Source organism: Sinohyriopsis cumingii, chromosome 3 (assembly GCF_028554795.1).
Source record: "Sinohyriopsis cumingii isolate HCF-2022 chromosome 3, ASM2855479v2, whole genome shotgun sequence".
Lineage (NCBI taxonomy): Eukaryota > Metazoa > Mollusca > Bivalvia > Unionida > Unionidae > Sinohyriopsis > Sinohyriopsis cumingii.
In genome coordinates this window covers 42739522-42760187 of record NC_142963.1, presented here as the reverse complement: position 1 = coordinate 42760187, position 20666 = coordinate 42739522, and the positions used below count along the sequence as shown (strand labels likewise).

Below are 20666 nucleotides of genomic sequence, written 5' to 3'. Positions count from 1 at the left end.
GTTTTGAAACTCTTTTCAAGAAAACATGTTTAGACAAAGTACCAGTCGGCATATTGACAAAGACATATCAAGGATGTGACTACATTTGTTATAATAGCATGCACATTGTATTAAACAATGAGTCTTTTTAAAAACATACTTATTATTTTAAAAGAAAATTCATTTTAAACGTAAATATAATGTATCCTTTTCTTGAATATCATGCAATCGTTGGACATCCTTAGATCTCTCTTGGACTTAAAGGACTAAAGCTTCTCATGAAAAATATAATAATTAAAATTTCAATATGTGATTAATTAAGCGCTCATGTCAAATATCGTGCTAAATGAAGCGGAACAACAAATTAAATACAAATGAAATAAATATTTCATTAACATAGTTCATTTACTGGGTACAAGGATAGTTAGTGATCATTCAGCATTCCATAATCCCCCAAAATGATTTTAAAAAAATACTTCGCAACATTTAGTAAAGAACTTACGTACGCAAGTGAATGGACATGTTATTACTCTTTATGTAGTTTTTCTGCTAGCTGACATTTATGTAAAACGTAAAATTGTTATTAATGCTCATGGAGAAAGGTCAACATTCCTGCTTGTCGTAAGAAAAATGTCTAAGTACTGCTTTGGCTTATCTCACAAAGGTCAAGTTGTCATGTTATATATATCCTGAGCAAAGAATGAATCTGATTGACTTGAGAATGTCCAACAATATTTTTTTTCCTCTAAACTTTGCTTTCGCTTCATTTAAAATGTCGACTAGGTTGAATGAGTTTTTCACTTTTGGTTGGGGTACTTCAGAAAGGTTATTTATAACCCATTTCACAGTTTCAAAATGCATGTATTTTAGACCAATAAAACTAGTTCCTCTACCCTGATATGCTAATTAAAGATTCCCTTTGAGGCTAACACAACATTTAGCATTCTTACATGCTGCCGTTGAATGATATTTGCTTATTTTCCTGTAACAAACCTTTAGCACATTATTGGCTATATCGTGTCTAGGAAATGGGAGCTAGGTGTCTTTTCGAAGGACACAATGAGACAGTCGACCTCGATTGGCTTGGGTAGGTGTCAAGAAAGGGGAACCAGTCTTGCAAATCCGACGTGCTACCAAATGAGTTACTGCGGCTTTTAAGGAAATCATGGTGCTTACGGGAACATAATGTTCAAACTCCCCATAGCTTTAACATTAGATGGCCGTATGGGGAAAAGGGATCTTTAACACAGAGTGGTACTTGTGACATATGGGACTTTAATATGAAGATGGCTCTATGGCTAACAGGAATTGAACATAGGACCTGCATGAATCTTCTGGATTTGTAACATGAGGATGGCAATATAGGTCTTACTCATCTTTACTGACCAACACATAGTCTAACTGACCAATACTCATGCTCACTGATCATCGCACAGTCTTGCTGAACAAATCTCACCATTACTGACCTACACAATCTAATTGACACAGCATGGTCCTACTGAATAACACCCACAATACAAATGGTTGTGTCAGGATGAGATGCAAAGTAAGATGTAGAATAACGAGGACTAATACTTCATTACAATCCATTACTCACCTTGACTGTCTAGCACCCACTTTTCAAAAATAAAAAGAAGGAAAGAAGTGAAATGGGATGAACATTCACACATATTGATTAGTACACATACCATCTACTAACCTTATCATTACATCTACCCCAAGGGAGGAAAGGGAAGGGCCAATCCTACTTAACACACACACACACACACACACACACACACACACACACACACACATATATATATATATATATATATATATATATATATATATATATATATATATATATATATATACACCATAATATATGCATTCACACACAGAAAGAGAGGAGGAAGGGATGCTTTGATTTTTTAAAAGACAAACATAGAACAACACATACACATGCAGAAAACTCTACACATTTATACATATACAACTATTTTGGTATTTTAAAAGAGCTGGTTCTCTTGTTTATTTCATACAACTACACAACCCGACATACATACAAACATACATACATACATACATACATACATACATACATACATACATACATGCATGCATACATACATACATTGATACATACATACATACATACATACATACATACATACATACATACATACATATCTACATACATTGATAGATACATACATATTGGGGGATGGGCAATACTGAAGCATGCATATTGTTGACATAGACAAATACATACACGTACGCACATGCACAAATATAATGAGAAAGTTTGTTTATAGAAACTTGGGTTGCCTGGAAACGAAAGTTCGGGGTAGTCCTGCGAAGGTTTTTTGAAATTACTACACGCTTCCTTGGTGACCGTATTTTTCAGACGCAGCAAGTTGCACGTTCATTTTCCTACCTGTCCTAGCGCCACAGATCCACGGAGATGGAAAGACTGAAGTGATGCTGATTACCCTTACATTTGTACTTCTTTATTTCAATAAATTCTGTCTGTTTTTTTTTTTTTGTAGAATCATGGTAAAGGGAGACTCGTACATTATGATACCTTTCCTAAAATATCGGGATACAACGTTTTTAAGTTTTGAAATCAACAAATGCATGCAATCATTAGTTCTTTTGACTGTTATTCCTCAGCACAAGCTTTGAACACATATGTCGTTTAAACCTGTAGACAAATAGGATCTCTAGATTATAAAATTGTTGATGTCATGTTCAACTCGTGAGCTGTCTCTAACACTTACTTGAAAATAAAGTTTTGAATTGAACACAATGTAGCTTTGTGACATTTTACGTAGAAAATAAATCGAACAGAATCAAATCATTTTGACATGTGAAAATATTGAATAGCATAACTTTTGAAACGACGATTCGCAAAAGCCGAGCCTGGTTTTAAGGTGCTATGTACAAATATTTAAGTGACTTTTCAATCGAAAAATATAGAAGCTAATTGAAACCATCATCGCAGTCAAAAGTAGGGGAGCTCATCTGTGATGTTTCAACTGAGTGACCATGAGGATTTGTCATCAGATGACAGTTCGTGTTCCCTAATTGCTTGTTTATTCACGAGACTACACAGCCCTTCGATACAGATGCTATACTTAAATGTAATCTTGGGCACTAGTTCGTATTAACGAGATAAAACATTATATAATTACTTCTCCTTTGATACACAAACCTGACTGACCAAGGAAATTTATTATACATCGTGATATTTGTGGAATTATAATTAATGGATTTATTCATTTATTTAGTTATGGGCAAAGCCCACAAAAATTATTCGCATGCGCATTAAATTTTAAGATGGAACTACCATAGCATACATAATTAGTTGTTCTAAAATTCATAATTTTATTCTGTAATCCCAGATGATAAATATAAAATAATACTAGATATTTATTACAAATGATTGACATATGTAACCTTAAAAAGTTATATGTAACATTAAATAAATTATATAAATGCATACCTTAAACAATTGCATACAACACAAACTTCTTTTTCTTATGTAGGCATTTGTTAAGTACCTTATATGGAAACATACCTTCAAATATAATTTACACCTGTTATACCCACATTTTGTTTCATGATTCAGTATTTGTTATCTTCATAAACTGAGAGTTATACTATGCAGAAAACTGTTGTCATGTCCAGTTAAATCACGAACATTACACTAATAAGCATCAATAGTTATTATTATCAGAGTGTTTGGGCCAATACACTAAAGAAAGTAAAAGTTTCAGGATGTTTGTCAGGAGGAATCTGATGCCAGGAGAGATGTTGTAGAAGCACTATCAATGGCAGACAAAGCGGTTAAAACAATGTTACTGTGCACGCAGTGTAAAGTGTTGAAAATGGGCAAGTGATTACAAGATCCACCTCTTGCTTTTTTGACAGCTGTTTTAAAAGTAAAAAATGTTTTAATTCTGCATCCCCATGTGGATTGCAAGCGTAACCATTTCAAGTTGGTGTGTAGGCCACCTATAGAGAAAATAATGAAAAGGCTGTACTGCAGCAGCTCAAAGATGCACTGGTTTCAGCATCTTGTGACCAGAATGTGACATTGCTAAGTCTACTTCAGCCTGTGAAACCTAACTCTGGATGATTTTATCTTGGCTTTGTGCGAAGGTAAAGAACATTGGTAAGGTGGTAGTCACTGATGCAAATGTGACCAAGTCTTAATTTATAAGATGGGAGAACACGGAAAATTTAAAGTAAATTATAAATGGTCCTGAAGATCGCAGGAACTATGGGTATCAGCGGAAGATATAATTTGCATGATTCCCGAGCCCCAAGTCGCTGGAAAATCAAAAATGAATATACAAATTGTCAGAGAACACTTTAGAAACCATAAAGTTCGAATTTGAGGGGAGATCGGTGGACACATCTTAATTCAGAGACAGTGACACTATCACAATATCAGGTGAACTGCATTTCAAGGTAATATTTGTTTACTAGTTTGTATATGTTTACTTTAATGTTATTGATTGAAAAAGTAAATTATACAATGTTCATGTTTCTGTTTAGTTGAATTAAAAAGGTAAAGCAGCAGGTTTATTGGTCGCAAGAGCAAATTAGGAGTTCAGCTCCCACAAATATTTGTCTCTCCTAGAAACGATATACAGTTGCGTATTTTGTGACAGCGTGTTAATTGTGCGTGTCGTAAATATAGAGTAGAATGCCAAATATGGCACAGTTTGAGTTTTCAAAATGGAATTCATTTATTTCGCAATTTACTAGTCTATCCAGTAGTAATGTACCGATTAGTGAAAAGTTGTCCTATCCTGACAGCACAGATCGTCAAACCGTTTCCACAAATGTATTTTTACAAATATATCTTGATGGTAGCGAAATATTAAAATATGCTTCAAATTCCATATATCTTTTAAATCAATGTTCTACTTATATTTCAAAATTAAAAAATATACAGTCGAACCTGTCGATGAAAATCAATTTAATTCAACACAGAATTTGCATTTATCACTAAAATAGGCTACCTTCTTAACGAGCAAGCCCTATTGGTATAACACTGAATGGTTACACATATTTCAATATAGCGATATCTTACTCAAAAGAGGTTCTCGTAAATTATAGGCTGCATTGTTTCGTACCTTTAAACATATAGCCATAGCACAAGACGGTGCAAACTGGGGCTGAACAAAGTTTACCGGTTTTATCTTCAAAAGGACAGATAATTAAAAATATGAGCTAGAAGATTATGGATTTAAGTATATTTTCTCTGATTTTTGTAACCCTGAAATTTCGAACTCAATGGAGAATGAGACTATTGCCCTTTTTAGCCAGCACATTGGTGTTGTCAAGGAAACGCATAATGATATAGTACTAAGTACTTGGAAAATTAGAAACTGTATTGTTTAGTTACTCATTTTGTAATTTTTAGGCTTTATTTTTTTGGGTAAACATTTTTTGCTTTGATTTTTATCATGCTGATTACCGTCTTTACCCAGCGTGTTTTACATCCGTGATCTTTACATCCAAGATCTTTGTGACATGAATATTGAAACAGATTTAAAACGATTATCGAAGTCAATCGTTTCCATCTTGACCTCTCTCTCTTTTCCAACTGTAATCAGGCGATAAATATAATCGCTTGGATTTTGTGCTAATTTATTTCCTGGATTTGTATGAAACTAGAATTTACAGATATCTGTAAAATCTATATATAACTGACTTTACCTAGAAGGGAAGATATACAAAGTTTCATTTATCCAGGTGTTTTTTTTTTCTTGCTCTTTAAATAAAAGGTATAACATGACCCTGTGAGTTTGCGTTTTACTTAAAAATCATATTTTTTCGGAAGCATTCCCTTTCAATACTAAACTCTTGTACCTTAATCTGCTTTCTTCTTTCGATTAGTTCAAGTCAGACTATTTTCATTCTACTTTTGTGCTGTATTCGTTGCTTTTTTAGGCAAAAAACCCCACAAAACAAACAAATAGGCGAGAGAGATTATATATATATATATATATATATATATATATATATATATATAGACTTTCCATGTTTTTCTTCATTTTCGATAACACGTACAATTACGTTAAGACAGTCTTTAAAAAATACACTTCCTGCAATAGAGCTGTCAGCTGTCATACATTCTGGGCTTGTACTATGTACTATTTGAAAATGCCTTTGCCATCCTATATGTATAGTTCTGTGCATACCGATTGAGAATTTGTACACTAAATGGTATGGTCAATTTACTTCCTAGTAATTGTTAACCGTGAACAATTTAATTGTCGCTTGGACGAAACGTAGTGAAATAGATTTTATAAAAAGATATAGTCGATATCTGGTAATGTTCAGCGAAAATAACCATTAAAACTGTCAGAGGTAATATAGTTTTCCTATTTGACAAATGTAATAATTGTGCTGATTTTTATTTATGTATGAAGAATATCCTGGATCATATCGTAAGTGAGAATATATTAGATGAAACGCTTTGTGTGTGGCACACATAAGTGATTATCAGTCCCTTTCAAACTTTGATCAGTTTGATGTGTACGTATCACATTAACGTCAAATATATCATCGACTATTTTGGTTCATAATCCCAAAGTGATTCTTCATTCTCCATATTTTTTATATATGTTACAAGAACAGTGTCATATATGAGCCGATTTATCTGCTGTTAACATAAATTTCTAGTTATAACCGATGGCTATTAAGATTTATATTGTGTAAGTAATTTCGAAGGGCTGTTATATCCCGCCAATTTGTTCTCTTAGTGGAATGCATAATTCATTTGTTTTTGTCCTTGGAATACATTAGTAGAGTCACGTTTGTGTTTGAGGCAGAGAATGCAATAATGGACAAAGCCAAACCATGAAAATAATTGTCAAGATCCTCAGCAACAAAATCAAAAACCGTTTCTTTCCACCAAGGTGACACTTTCCACTTCGAATTCTGCTCAAAGGAACACTACGAAGTTAATATAGAACAGCTTAAATATTCAAACGATGGCGGATCTGACATTGTCCAGTTCTCCATAGACTCGATAGACATGGCTGAATTGACGACTGAAGCTTGATCTCAATTTGGAAAAACTGGAATGATTTCCGAACTGTGCAAAATACAGGAGCTCATCGTCTATTTTCAGTTGGGCGCCATAGGTTAACGTTCCCAAGTCGGAATCCTTTGGGGACGAGATTGACAATCTTGATTAATAACCAACATTAAATGCATTGTTTATTGTTTTGAGTAACATAAGTTACGATTTGCAATTGGAAAACCTCAGCCATGGTCTGGCCACGGTGGAGCAATAGAGAAGATATACAAATTGCCCTGAAGAGGATGATATAAGTATTCTTATTTTTGTCAGTAATGCGCGGTCTATACAGGTTTTGGCGAATCTACCTAAGTACACATCTTTCAACAACAGTAGAGAGCCAGATTTCACCAACTGCCATCAGTGAGTTCCTTACGGAAATTTAATACATAAAATTTTCATCGACAGATTACCATCATCAAAAGTACAATATTGCCAGCATTTCAGGTATCAGTAACAGAAAGCAAGTTAAAAAATATCGCTGCACTGATTGCCGGCGGTAATGAGAAGGAGATAAGCGTGAGCATAGTTTTCAGGTTGGATGGACCAAATGAAGGGGTTGTGGATTCCGAAATAGGATCAGAGATCTATTTCCGATTCAAAAATGTTCCTGTGCACTGTAATGTTTCTATGGAATATTTAGGACGGGATCTGAAATGGTCGACGCCTGTGAGTAAAGCGTTTCATAAATATATACGTGGTGCTTGATTTTACGTGGAAAGAAGGTGAGAACAACCGAGAAAAATTTATTATTCATTAAAACAATGAGACATTGTCGAAATCGATAGCGTAGAAATGACACGACATTCAAAATGACAACCTCGGTTCTTTCATATGTACAATTCCGGCAAGAATTTAGTGGAGTGTGCTGCCATATATATTTGGTGGTTGATGAACCAAACTATGACTGTGCAGTTAATGGACAACGGAGAAATATTTTTTTATGTTGCTGACTACTTCAAAATGTAAGACAGGATACCTTGGACAAAAGACTACTTCTCTCCGACATTTATCATTTATCAAGACGAGAATATGCGACTCCTCCATGTAACACTACATAATCCTGACTGGATACTGTTTGGTTCTTTCCCTCTTTTATGCCATTCTAATCCTACTGATAATGAACATCAGCTACGATCAGATATATAGATCTTGAAGTAAAGACTATGACACTGTAAATATACTTTCACGACGGCGGCTTATTGAAAATGAAGATCTTTCCTCACTCACTTATTCTTCGGTAGAAAATTGTGATATGAAATTGACGAAGGGCTCACAAACGCATCTGTTCCCCACTTTCAGATATATGTGGGTTGGTGACGACAATGCTGATATATATATATATATATATATATATATATATATATATATATATATATATATATATATATATATATATATATATCATGTAAGTATATATAACCAGGAACCACACCACATTATGTCCATGTGGCACAAGCTACGCAGTCAATGGATGGCATACTTCAGACAGTGCATCTCTCATCATAATACACTGAGTCCAGATTTTAAAATCCTGATAGGTCAATGACGTAACAATGATGCAGATCCGCTTTGAGAACGTCATGATTATTCTTACCATAGTACGTAATCAATACTTCTGATTTTGAATCTGTTCCATGTTCTTGGAAGCAGTTATTGGCAGTAGCAGATGCTTCTCCATGGTGCGCTATGTGGACCTGTAGAATATGTTTTCTGTCTAAACGTTTGAAATAAAATCAGAAACGGCAAACATCTACAGTTTGTCTTAAGTCAATTTTATAGTAAGATTTATCTTTCCAAGTCGTTTCGAATTTAGAAAAAATGCATTAACACATGTTTGTTTAATTCTGCATTCAAATATTTTCAACATGCTATTTTCATGGTTATGTCTTATTTCATAGGATAACAAGAGAAAAATTGTACTTTGGTTAAAAACAGTTTTTTTTCTCATCAAATCTGGAGTATTTGCTCTTCAGTTCCTATAATCTGTATAACTTTCAAAGGATTTTTTTGTTTTACAATTAGTGAATTCAATTAAAATATCACTTAGAAAACACAGCTTAAGGCTTTTCGATAATGGTAATTTGAGAAAATTAACGCTGTGAATAAATATAGACACGGCTGGTACAAACTTCACAGATGTGACACAATGAAATAATTATTGCTACAAGCGGCCATTCAAGTACTTATTCGGAGAACTGTTCAGTTCAAGATAACAACCAGAAAAGCACATCACAGTGTACTTAACTCTCCTGTTCTATCTTCATTCTAATCCAAGATTCGTTATGCTAATATTCACTTTTGAAGTGGATATAAAATAGTCAGTCCTTAAAATGTGAACATATATGTTTGTTGTTTCGTTCTTGGTATTGCTGCATTTTTCATCGCTATGGCATCAGGTTATTATCAACTTTTTCGAATAAAAAATGTCATTGCAGCTGATTATTTGCCATACAGAATTATGAAAAATTAACGCATAAATATATTTGTATATAGGACATTATTTCTTTTCACCAAAATATGAAATTTAGGGTGTTTTTGTGATACCAAATTTTCGTTTTGTTGTTGTTTTGTGTCATTTAATTAACTTACCGCATATATTATTCGTCTGAAATAGATACAATAGGCAATAAATGTTGAGTCAGGACATGAAATATTGTTAATTAAAAATAACGAATATCATAATTATTTAATAATATCATAATTATATTATACTATCATAATTATTCATAATATTAGGGACGATAATCTTCTTTATATGAGATGGCAATAGTTATAGAGAAATCGTTTTAACACACTCTCAAAGAAATCCTTTTCCTGGATTATTACCTTTCTGTGAGAAAAGGTTTTCAATAAAGCGAGCGCTTTTTTTCTTTCCTTTTGTACATTTACATTATTTTGGAGATTACTCCATCACATATATATCAAAAGGCTCATGTTCAACACAAGCAAGATTTTTTCCTGAACAAACAATAATATGCCTTAATTCAATTTCTTTCTAAGGTATTTTACGTAACATCATCTTGTTTTATCTTGTCCTCAGTTTCCAATGTACGTCTGATGGGGTCTTTTACTTAAGTCAACATATTGTGTGGCAATAGGTGTTTTCATTTTCCTATTATTGTCTAGTATATATATATATATATATATATATATATATATATATATATATATATATATATATATATATATATATATATATATATATATATATATATATATATATATAAGACGTGTATTTCATTTAACATGTTGTCTGTGTGTAGCGTATGTTGGATAGTACACCCGCGACAGGTTGCTTGCAGTTTGACTAAATTTTCTTGTTTGCTTCCTAATTATCTATACATCTGAATATTTTGCGATATAATTTAGGATTTTCATGTGTATCTGTTTAAAATTGATTGGTTCTCACAATCTCAATTCGTGGATTTCCAAACTTGAATTTTTTTTTAATGTAAGTAATACATCGACAAAAATTAAATATACTTGGACAAAACAAGCACAATTAGGAATTGATACTCTCCCAAATATTATTTTCTTCATATCCACACTTCTTGGTTTCATCGAAGCCCTAATTTACTTTTCTTTGTTACATACCATCCTTCTTTCGTTCATTGAAATGATCATTTCCATAGAAGCATCATTTCTTATCTTTTCTCCGTACGAAAATCTGAAGTGGCACACTTACAGACGACTCAGTAACTCAAGAAAACATTAGCATGACAATTCAGTGTTTTTTTAAAATACCAGTCTGGAAACTAGAAATCCATTTTGTATCAATTAAAACAAATATGATCTAATAAGAAAAAGAATTTGCCAGCATTGCGTCCTAGCGACGTGAGTTTTATAATCCTTTCAAGTTTCACTTCACTGTCCTTAGCATTTAGTTCAATCTCAGTTAAAGCAATCGCCAGGGTAATTACGTTTGCTTACTCCTGACAGAAAACCATTTTAGAGCTTCCTACATCGGCAAACTAGATCCAAGTCAGGTCTTAACCAGTGTGCATTCCATTGCTTAAATATCCAAGGTTTAAAAACGTTAGAAAGTAGTGGTAATATACATTAGCAGGTTAATTTTGTTATGTAATTAATACAGACCATTATAGGAATAGATTCCTGGTATGTTGCATCAGTAGGAATTTTTAGTCCGGTGGGATATCTGCTGTCTTGGAAATTTACACGTCTAACAGCATTGTATGCTTTAATGCAAATGTCCGGTGTTCTAAGAAATATTTTAACAGTTTTCATGCAAAATACTTTTATTGCAATAATAATAATAATAATAATAATAATAATAATATCATTATTATTATTATTATTATTGCAATAAAAGTATTTTGCATGAAAACTGTTTGCATATTTGGGAGTTTTGAAGCAAAAGAAAAATACAACATCAGATTTTATTCCTATCCATTGCAAAGATAGCTTAATAATAATCACATTAAATCATATTGAATAAAACTTTCAATATCACAAGATGGTAATAAATTATCATGCCAGTCATGAAGAGTACATCAAAAGTTCTACTCCATTACATGGCTGCCGATACTCATCGAAATTCCTCCTCACATCTACGTCCGCACGAAAAAATTACACCGCTCCGGACGCTTGGTGGTTAGTGCGTCCGCCTCGGATGCGGGAGGTCGTGAGTTCGATCCCTGGCCGAGTCCTACCAAAGACTTACAAAAATGATACTAATAGCTGCCTCGCTTGGCGTTCAGCATTAGGACTGGTCGGCCTCGTGTCAGGATAATGTGACTGGGTGGGACATCATGCTACATGCCTGCGGCATGATGCTCCAGTGCTAGACATAACTCTAAACTGCCACACTGCAGACATCGTAGCTATAGGAAATGAAAGATTGTTAAATCTACGTTAAAAATCCAAATCACACAGACACACGAAAAAATTACAAAACTGCTTACTAAGTTATATGCTAGTGAGAAACTTCCACTGTACATGGACATCACCTCACATCCAGCTGTCCGCTTAGCTTCCATACATCCAGTCTGTTTAGGTCAGTTGCAGGAGGATATGACATTTATTTCCGCATGTATTGGTGAGATGAATTTAACAGGTGTTGCAAATGACTACATGGTAGCCGAGCCGTCTGTCTGTCCTCCTGGCTTCAACATTCCGCGACGTCTACGTCCAGTGACCTTCCGGTAGCTGTGATCCTCTTTAGATCACTTCACATATCATGAACAACTGTCCACTGACAAATTTCCCCGGTGGACTGCAGGTTCTGCACATTGTTGATGATTAATAAATAAATAATACAAAACTAAAGATAACACAGTGACTATGCTATCGAGATTGTGTTGTGCTGTGCTTTGCTGCACTGCACTGCATTGCAGTGCACTTACGACGCGCTGCATTGCACTGCATTGCACTGTACAGTACTGTAATATACTGTACTGTACTGGTCTGTACGGGTCTGTATTGATATGTACTGGTCTGAACTGCACTGCACTGCACCGTACCGTACTGTACTGTACTGCACCGCAACGCACGATATTGTACTATACTAAACTATTTTATACTATACAATGCTATGCTATGCTATGCTATGCTATGTTATGCTATGCTATGCTATACTATACTAGACCGCTCCGGTGGCCTAGTGGTTAGAGCGTCCGCCTCGGATGCGGGAGGTCGTGGGTTCGATCCCCGGCCGAGTCATACCAGAGACTTAAAAAATGGTACTAACAGCTGCCTCGCTTGGCGTTCAGCATTAAGAGGTTAGTGTTAGGACTGGTCGGCCTGGTGTCAGGATAATGTGACTGGGTGGGACATCATGCTACATGTCTGCGGCATGATGCCCCAGTGCTAGACATCACTATAAACTGCCACATTGCAGACATCGTAGCGATATGACTGAAAAATTGTTAAAGCTACGTTAAAAATCAAAATAAAAAATCACCCTATACTATACTATGCTATACTATACTATAGTATACTATACATGAGATATAGCATAGCATAACATAACACACCTCAACACAACACAAAACAACATAATAGAACACAACACAACACAATCTAATATAATATAATATAATATAATATAATATAATATAATATAATATAATATAATATAATATAATATAATACAATGAAAGTAACGTGTCTCTATGTAGTTTGTTTGAAGCATATCAATTACAGCAATAAACGAAGTATTATATGAACTTAGAATTATAACGTACCGTATTATTTAGATATAGCACAATGGAATGTCTTATCCTGTATCGTCACTTGCATCACTACTGCTACTAAACAATTATATTTACTTTAGCGGGTCTGGCCTGAATGTGTCGGAAAAGATAACCCACCCATAATTGACCATAGCTGAATGAGTTTTTATAAATTTATGAAACTTTCACTTAATGACGATGATATCAAATGCAGGATGAAAGGTAGAGATTGATGATTATTGAGATCACATCAAGTTTTGCACACAAAAAACCTGGCGCAGACCACATACTATTGGTGAATTTTACAAACAATTTCTATTATTATTATTATTATTATTATTATTATTATTATTGTTATTGTTATTATTATTATTATTGGTGGTGATGGTTTTGATTTTGCTATTACTGCAGCTCAGGCTGGTGGACTCTAACGGAAAATAAAATAAATAGACAAAAGAACTACAGGAAACTCAAGTTTAAAGTAGTAACTTTGGGTATTCTTTATTAGCCTTTTAAAACCAGTAGTCCAAGTTTCATTGGTTACGGATTTTCTCAGATATCTCATCCAGATTTCAATTTTTGGCACAGACCACTATTAACTTAAATCGATGACTGACACGACTTTGAAGATATTACGAGAAAGGTACAAAAACTAGATGACGTGTTTTATAGAAGACTTATTTTGAGATGTTACAACATATGTTGATTAAATAGAGGTAGACTTAAAAGTTTGCAGAACTCCATTTGTTGTTGAAATTGCCTGTTGTGCAGTGAACACAGTAATATATGAAGCGTCAGCTACATGCATGCCATGCAGAATGTTACAAATTATGTTAATTATAGTAAAAAATGTATAATATTGAATGGTAATATAGAACACAGAAAAGTAAGTATCGTCAGAGGCCTGATGTGTTTATCAATCGGTTTGGGTCCAGTGAAATCACATTCATACACTAAGAGAAAGAACGTAAGTTATAAAAATAGTGCACAATTTGATTTAAAAATACGTATTCATTTCGTGAATCAAATAGTTTTTCGAGGAAAAATTAATTTTTCGAATAATAATAATAATAATAATAATAGCTTTAATACTAACGTTAATGTTAGTAAATTCACTCAACAAGTGGAATTATTAGTGTCGTAAATAAAAACAAGTGGGACGCATCTTGATCCTTCGTTTAGAAAAGAATATATTATTTTTTGTAAACTGCAATAATGTTGTGACCTATGTTTTGTAAACAATGCCATTCTTCAGCATAAGTATTAATATGCGGAAACTGGGGGACAAAATGGGAATTAAAAGTAACACATATTTTTACATTAGGAGACAATGGGGTAATAGACAAATAATATGCTTAAGTTGTTCCTAGTCTTTTTATTATTTTTACAAAATGATGTCTTGATATAATCAACTAGCCAAAAACTCGACTAGTTGATCTACGTCTCCACCTCTTCCTTCTCCTCATCTAGGATCCATTTTGGATAACCAAATTTTCTGAGTTTGTTCTGGAGCTTAATTCATCTTTGGTTTAGGCGATGGAGTTGCTTCCCATGTTCCTTTATTCTATTTTCGTCCGCCCACAGTGTCTCGATCTTCTCTACCTCTTCTTCCATTAGCTCTGTCACAAACTCTTTTGAGATTGTGAGAGACATCCTCTCCCTCTTTAAATAGCCCTAGTGCTGATGAAACTCCATTTCTTCTATCCGACACAGTTTGCCCACCTAGCAGTGTTGAATTGCCTTTATTCTCTTCGCTTTGCTCAAGTCGACGACGAATGGAAATACTGTTACCTTCTAACTGCTTGCCATGGAGTAAAGTCTTTTTTTATCGATTCAATCACGTGCAACTGTTTAATGCACGCGTTTAGCTTTCCCTTCGGAGGGAAACTTTAACTTTGCAGCAGCCACCGACACTTTAACTATATGTACGGCATACTACTCAATAGCATGACCGGAATTACCCAGGGAGTAGAGGGAATATCAAGAGCCACACAAGGTCAGTTATACTTCATCGAGCGATCGTTGGTTCGAAAGATATTACCTTGAGCTTAATTTTGGAGATACGAGGTCTGTGCTTCAGGCGATGTGTTATTGTGGAAAGAGATAGAGCGATAGGATTAGCCTAGTATATTGTCATGCTCCTATGTTTTGCTTGTATATGCACCTCCTTTTTAATTTTATAATAGGTGTGTGTGCGTGTGTATGATATAAATCTTTAACGTAGCTTTAAAAATAATCCCAGTCATATCGCTACGATGTATGCAGTGTGACAGTTAATAGTGATGCTTAGCACCGGGGCATCATGCCGCTGACATGTAGCATGATGTCCCACCCAGTCACATTATACCGACATCAGGCTGACCAGTCCTAACATTAACCTTTTAATGCTTAGCACCCAGCGAGACAGCTGTTAGTACCATTTTTAAAAGTCTTTGGTATGACTTGGTCGGGTTTGTAATGCGCGATCTCCCACTTCCGAGGCGGATGCTCTACCACTAGGCCACCGGAGCGGTCAATAGGCAATGGCTTAGTTCAAACATTGACACTTTGTGCGGCAGGGCCTGATGGTTAGGGTTTTCAACTACCTTATATCATGTAATTGTTGCAGCAGCGTCTGATGGTTAGGGTATTCAACCACCTTATATCATGCGATGATTTTGGCAGGATCTGATTGTTAGGGTTTTCAACCAAATTACATCATGTACTCGTTGTGCTAGGGCCTGATGGTTATTGATTTCAGCCACCTAATATCATGTAATCATTGTGGCAGAGTTTATTGGTTAGGGATTTCAAAGTCATATATCATGTCAATGTTGTGGCAGGGTCTAAAGAATGGTGTTTTCAACCACCTTATATCATGTAATTGTCGTGGCAGCGTCTGTTGATTAGGGATTTTCAAAGACCTTATATGACGTAATCGTTGTGGTAGGGTCTGATGGTTAGGATTTCAACCACCTTATACCAGGTAATTGTTGTAGTAGGACATGATGGTTATGCATTTCAACCACCTTATATCATGTAACCCTTGTGGCAGGGTCTGATGGTTAGGAATTGCATACAAAGTGAAAGTGCTTGATTTTAAATCCCGGATTACCAAGTCCTCACAATTACAAGATTATATTGTTCTCTTCACGACCTCATGTCACATTTATCATTTTCAAAAAGATATTACCTAATAAAAATAACCTTTTAGAAATACCCCGATGTTTACAAAACAATAATCTGGACTGTGTATAATTCAATAGGGAAGCCCCATAAGTTGGGCCCGAATAAACATATTTACATCATCTATTTATCAACACGCTGAGGTAATCGCTATCACTGCTTCTGGTGTTTGGGTATCCTGAATCCATTTATTTTATAGCCCACAACTTTAATGTGAACACTGAGCAGTTATAAGGCACACCTGCCCTCATTGTGATACTCTCCGCGGTATTACCACAGCTGTTACGGTACGTCCCGTGCTTTGCGATTTAGAGCGACATAGATTGCAATGTATCTATGATATATGCTTTATATGCCCTTGAGAATTTTAGCCCTTATGACTAGTGGTTCGTCTTGTTTTGTCTACTATTCTAAGGCAACGAAGTTGATTTTGGGGGTTATATAGGTGCATGGTGCAGGGTGAAGGTAAATTAGCACCATTTAGGCCTGCATATGATCAATTTTAAGCTCTTTTTTTAGTTCATGGATTTCTCCTGCCGGATAATCTGGGACCATTTGTTTCTGAAAGGTTTATTTCATCTCTCGTTGGCGTACCTTAGGAGTGCCTTTCCTCGTCATGCCCCAGCGAATACTTTTTCTTGTCTTAGCCTAAGGGTGGTTGCATGGTAGTTTTAGAATTTCTTCCCTGGACGATCTTCTGCACAAATTAGGATGGTGTAAGCTAAATGATGCCAACAGTTTGCAAACTGCTCCCCGTCATTTTTTGTATCTGGACAACTGGGCAAATCCAGTGCATCCGTTATGCATCTATATATATACCACATGGTTGGTGCACTGTACATACACTGTTTGCAAATCAACAACTTAACCTATCTCTTTCTGTGAATATGATCAAAAAAGCCAAGAAAATTCGTTTTCAGTATTCTTATTAATGATTGGCCTCGACTATGGAAATTTCCTTTGTTCTGCCTTCTGGAACTTTTATTTTACTATTTCTATCAACAATAGCGTATCCGTCTTTCCAATCGCTAACCCAGTTGACACTTCGAACAAATAATAATAAAAATATATTAAGATATGCACTACATATATTTCCAAGTTTGCATCATATAATAAGATAAATATATCATATACTAAAACACATACGCAAGCATATACTAAAAATGTACAAAATGCATTAATATAGGCACATTTGGTAAGGCAGTTCCATTATCTGATGCAATTTCCACCAGTATTGGAAACATATCTTAAAAGCCACATCTGGTGCTCCATAGTTTTATGCAATTTTTATGCTGAAAAAGAACAAAACGTTTATCATATATTTAGCTGCAAATGGACACTGTCATTTTCAAGACTAAGACAGTGGGAAAAGACTAATGCAAATGTACACTGTCATTTTCAAGACTAGGAGAGTTGACAAAGACTATTTGAATTTACAAAAACTGAGTTGGCGAGACGGAGTAATATTTGATAGCTCACTCTCTCTCATTTTTCAAATTGCTTTGATTTTAGGTTTAAGTTTTTTTTAAAGAGCAGACTAAGTTTGAAAGTGAAAGCCAGAGCTGGAGGTTACATGGTTGTATGTCAAGAGCAAAAAGACAAATTTCTAAAAAGACAAAGTTGTGTGAAAAGATTTATATTTTCTTACATTTATAATGTTTGAAGTTATTGGAGATTTTTTTCATATAATCATCATTTAGTATGCTACATTTATTTAATAATCTTGGCAAAATATTAAATAAATTGAAATTTCGCTAGATTTGGAAATATTAAACTTACACGAATAAAAATGTCTTAAAATGGATTTGTTTTTTCACGCTTGCTTTTCCGAAGCAGTCGTCTTTAAGTAAACGGGCATCATATTCTAAAAATTTAAAATATCAAACGGTATACATAATGTTCCTTATCGTTAATAAACCTAAGCATTCTAAAGACACACGTCATTTATTTACGCAGTGTATTTATGTAATTTAAAAAAAAACGATCATGATATCAACATAAGTTCGATTAATCTTTAAAATGACAGTTAGATTGAATATCAAAGATATGACAACTTCCCATTCTACAAACCTAGAGTTTCAAAGCATCTTTTAGTTTTGCGACTGTATTTGAACGGTAGACACGCTAGTTTACCGAAGTATCATAGTTTGAACAATATGAAACTAGTCCATGAAACGAGTGTAAATTACTTCCATGTACGTTCAACACCATTCTATACCCATTAGTGTTTACTGTAAATAGTATGGCTGTAATGGTTCTTTGAATATGTCTTGTATTAAATCCAACATCAGCGGTTTTTGAATAATTTCGATTTTCATAACATGTCTGTACTTAATCCATATATTTGTGGATTATGGAAATTACCAAGAATATGTGAGCTGTTCACATTATCATATGCAGGTGAGTACAACACAAAAAGAGACATGTGTTCGTGTTTCCAAGCAAACGACCTGGTAAAAGAGCTATACCTGTGGTTGTACTTTGTAGAGAAATGTTGCTGTTTGTAACAAATCATATATACCTAACTAATATCATTCTTTCAGATCTCTTAATTGATAGTAATATACAAAGACAATATCATTTTCTTTATCTGCCAGTATATAGAAGTCTTTAAAACAGTACTATAAAAATCATTTTTAAACATTTGTATTGTGCTTCTCTCTGGATATACATTGTACAATCTCCGAAGAGTTAAATGTCTGTAACAACAAATTTCTACTAGATTATGATAGGTGCCACAGTGAGTCAAAAATGTTTTTGTGCAACAATTATTATGTATATTTAATTTACACTGTGTGCTTGACTTTTATGCATGATATAGGGTAGAGTTTTGGTTTACCTCATTTTTGTCATTTGTATAAATCACTAATAAGTTTTTTTTTTTACTGACACCTTGTTCAAAGTCTATCCCACTTTTGTTTAACAAAATTAGAATATTCTGGAAGAGAACATGTGAACCACATCCTGGTCTTTTTATTGTGTCATAAATTTTTACATGAGGTTATATTAAACAAAAGTATTCATCTCTTTTTTATTTCAAATCAATTTTAGCTTTGTTCAGAAATAATACTAGAGGAATTATTTATTTAAAATATTAATAGAAATTACAACGTGCTCACTGAAATTTTGGACTACAATATCATTTACGGATTATTGTCAATTTACTCGAAAACATTGTGGACAATATCGTGACCCCAAAGAATTGACTTTTAAACTGACATATAGGGATGGAAGCTTTCTGTCTCTAAAGCTTGATGTCACAATAAAAGAAACGATGGTCATTGTGTCAGATGCGGTCTACGCGCGTTCGGTAGCTTGGTATCCTTTTCTCACATTTCGATCAATGTGGGTTGCCAATGGCAACGCTGACGTCGACCACGTGAGTGTGGATGGAAATGAACCACATCATATTTTTTCAGCATGGGAGACGTTAAGTGGAACTTCATGCGTTTTCTTTAGGAAGTGTGTCTCAAAACATAACACTCTTAGTCCAGACATTAGAGTGAAATAATTGGTTGAGTTTTATAACAGACTAGGCAACATAATCTCATCATTATTGATAGGAATTGCTTGAATAAATTGCTTAGGCAGCCATTAGTTTACCCATTTGAAGCTGTATGATGAACTTTTAAATATATTTGTATTTTAAGGAAAAGATCATCCGTCTCATGTTTCAATTGCATATTATTTTGTTCATTGTTGTAAAGCAAGTGCTTATGATACACTCACTGTACTTTGACAGAATTTGGAACCATGAAACGCTTTCATGATAAACATACAATCTTGGATGTAATAACTTTGAATTATGTAAGGCCAATGCGTTTCTTAAGATCTTATTCAAATCAAGTGTAACTGATCAGTTTTTATTACCTAAATGAAATCTGAAGACTGCATTGTGTTTTAAATAGTTATATAAACGGATTTTTCGTCCGTATCATTGGTTTCAATGGCTGCATATCGATGAGTAAAACAAAAAAGTATGTGTATTAAATCCTTAGATAAGATTATGTTACGAGAACATCTGATGCGTCATTTACTCGCTTACTGTCTTTATACGGTTTGATTCTTTAGTATCTGCTAATAAATTAATCTTAAATGTTTTCAGTTAAAAGAAGGCATTTTAAAACTCCTTTCAAGAAAACATGTTTACACAAGTACCAGTCTGTATCTTTTTGAACATATATCAAGAATTTGACTATATTCGTTATGATATCATGCACTTTGTATTAAACAATAAATCTTTT

At 34.2% G+C, this 20666-nt stretch overlaps 1 protein-coding gene across 1 annotated transcript; it reads left to right on the top strand.

Moving 5' to 3' along the window:
- Nucleotides 1-4246: 4246 nt before the first annotated feature.
- On the top strand, nucleotides 4247-19933 carry LOC149802762 (uncharacterized). Its single transcript, XM_089953829.1, has 4 exons — nucleotides 4247-4250; nucleotides 7306-7426; nucleotides 7489-7732; nucleotides 19673-19933. The coding sequence occupies exons 1-4, from the start codon at nucleotides 4247-4249 to the stop codon at nucleotides 19931-19933; spliced, it is 630 nt and encodes a 209-aa protein (XP_089809955.1).
- Nucleotides 19934-20666: the final 733 nt, after the last annotated feature.

Coding starts and splice junctions, on each gene's coding strand:
- LOC149802762 (XM_089953829.1), top strand. Junction 7,427..7,488: donor GATTTCACCAACTGCCATCA/GTGAGTTCCTTA, acceptor CATCATCAAAAG/TACAATATTGCCAGCATTTC. Junction 7,733..19,672: donor ATCTGAAATGGTCGACGCCT/GTGAGTAAAGCG, acceptor CTGTCTCTAAAG/CTTGATGTCACAATAAAAGA.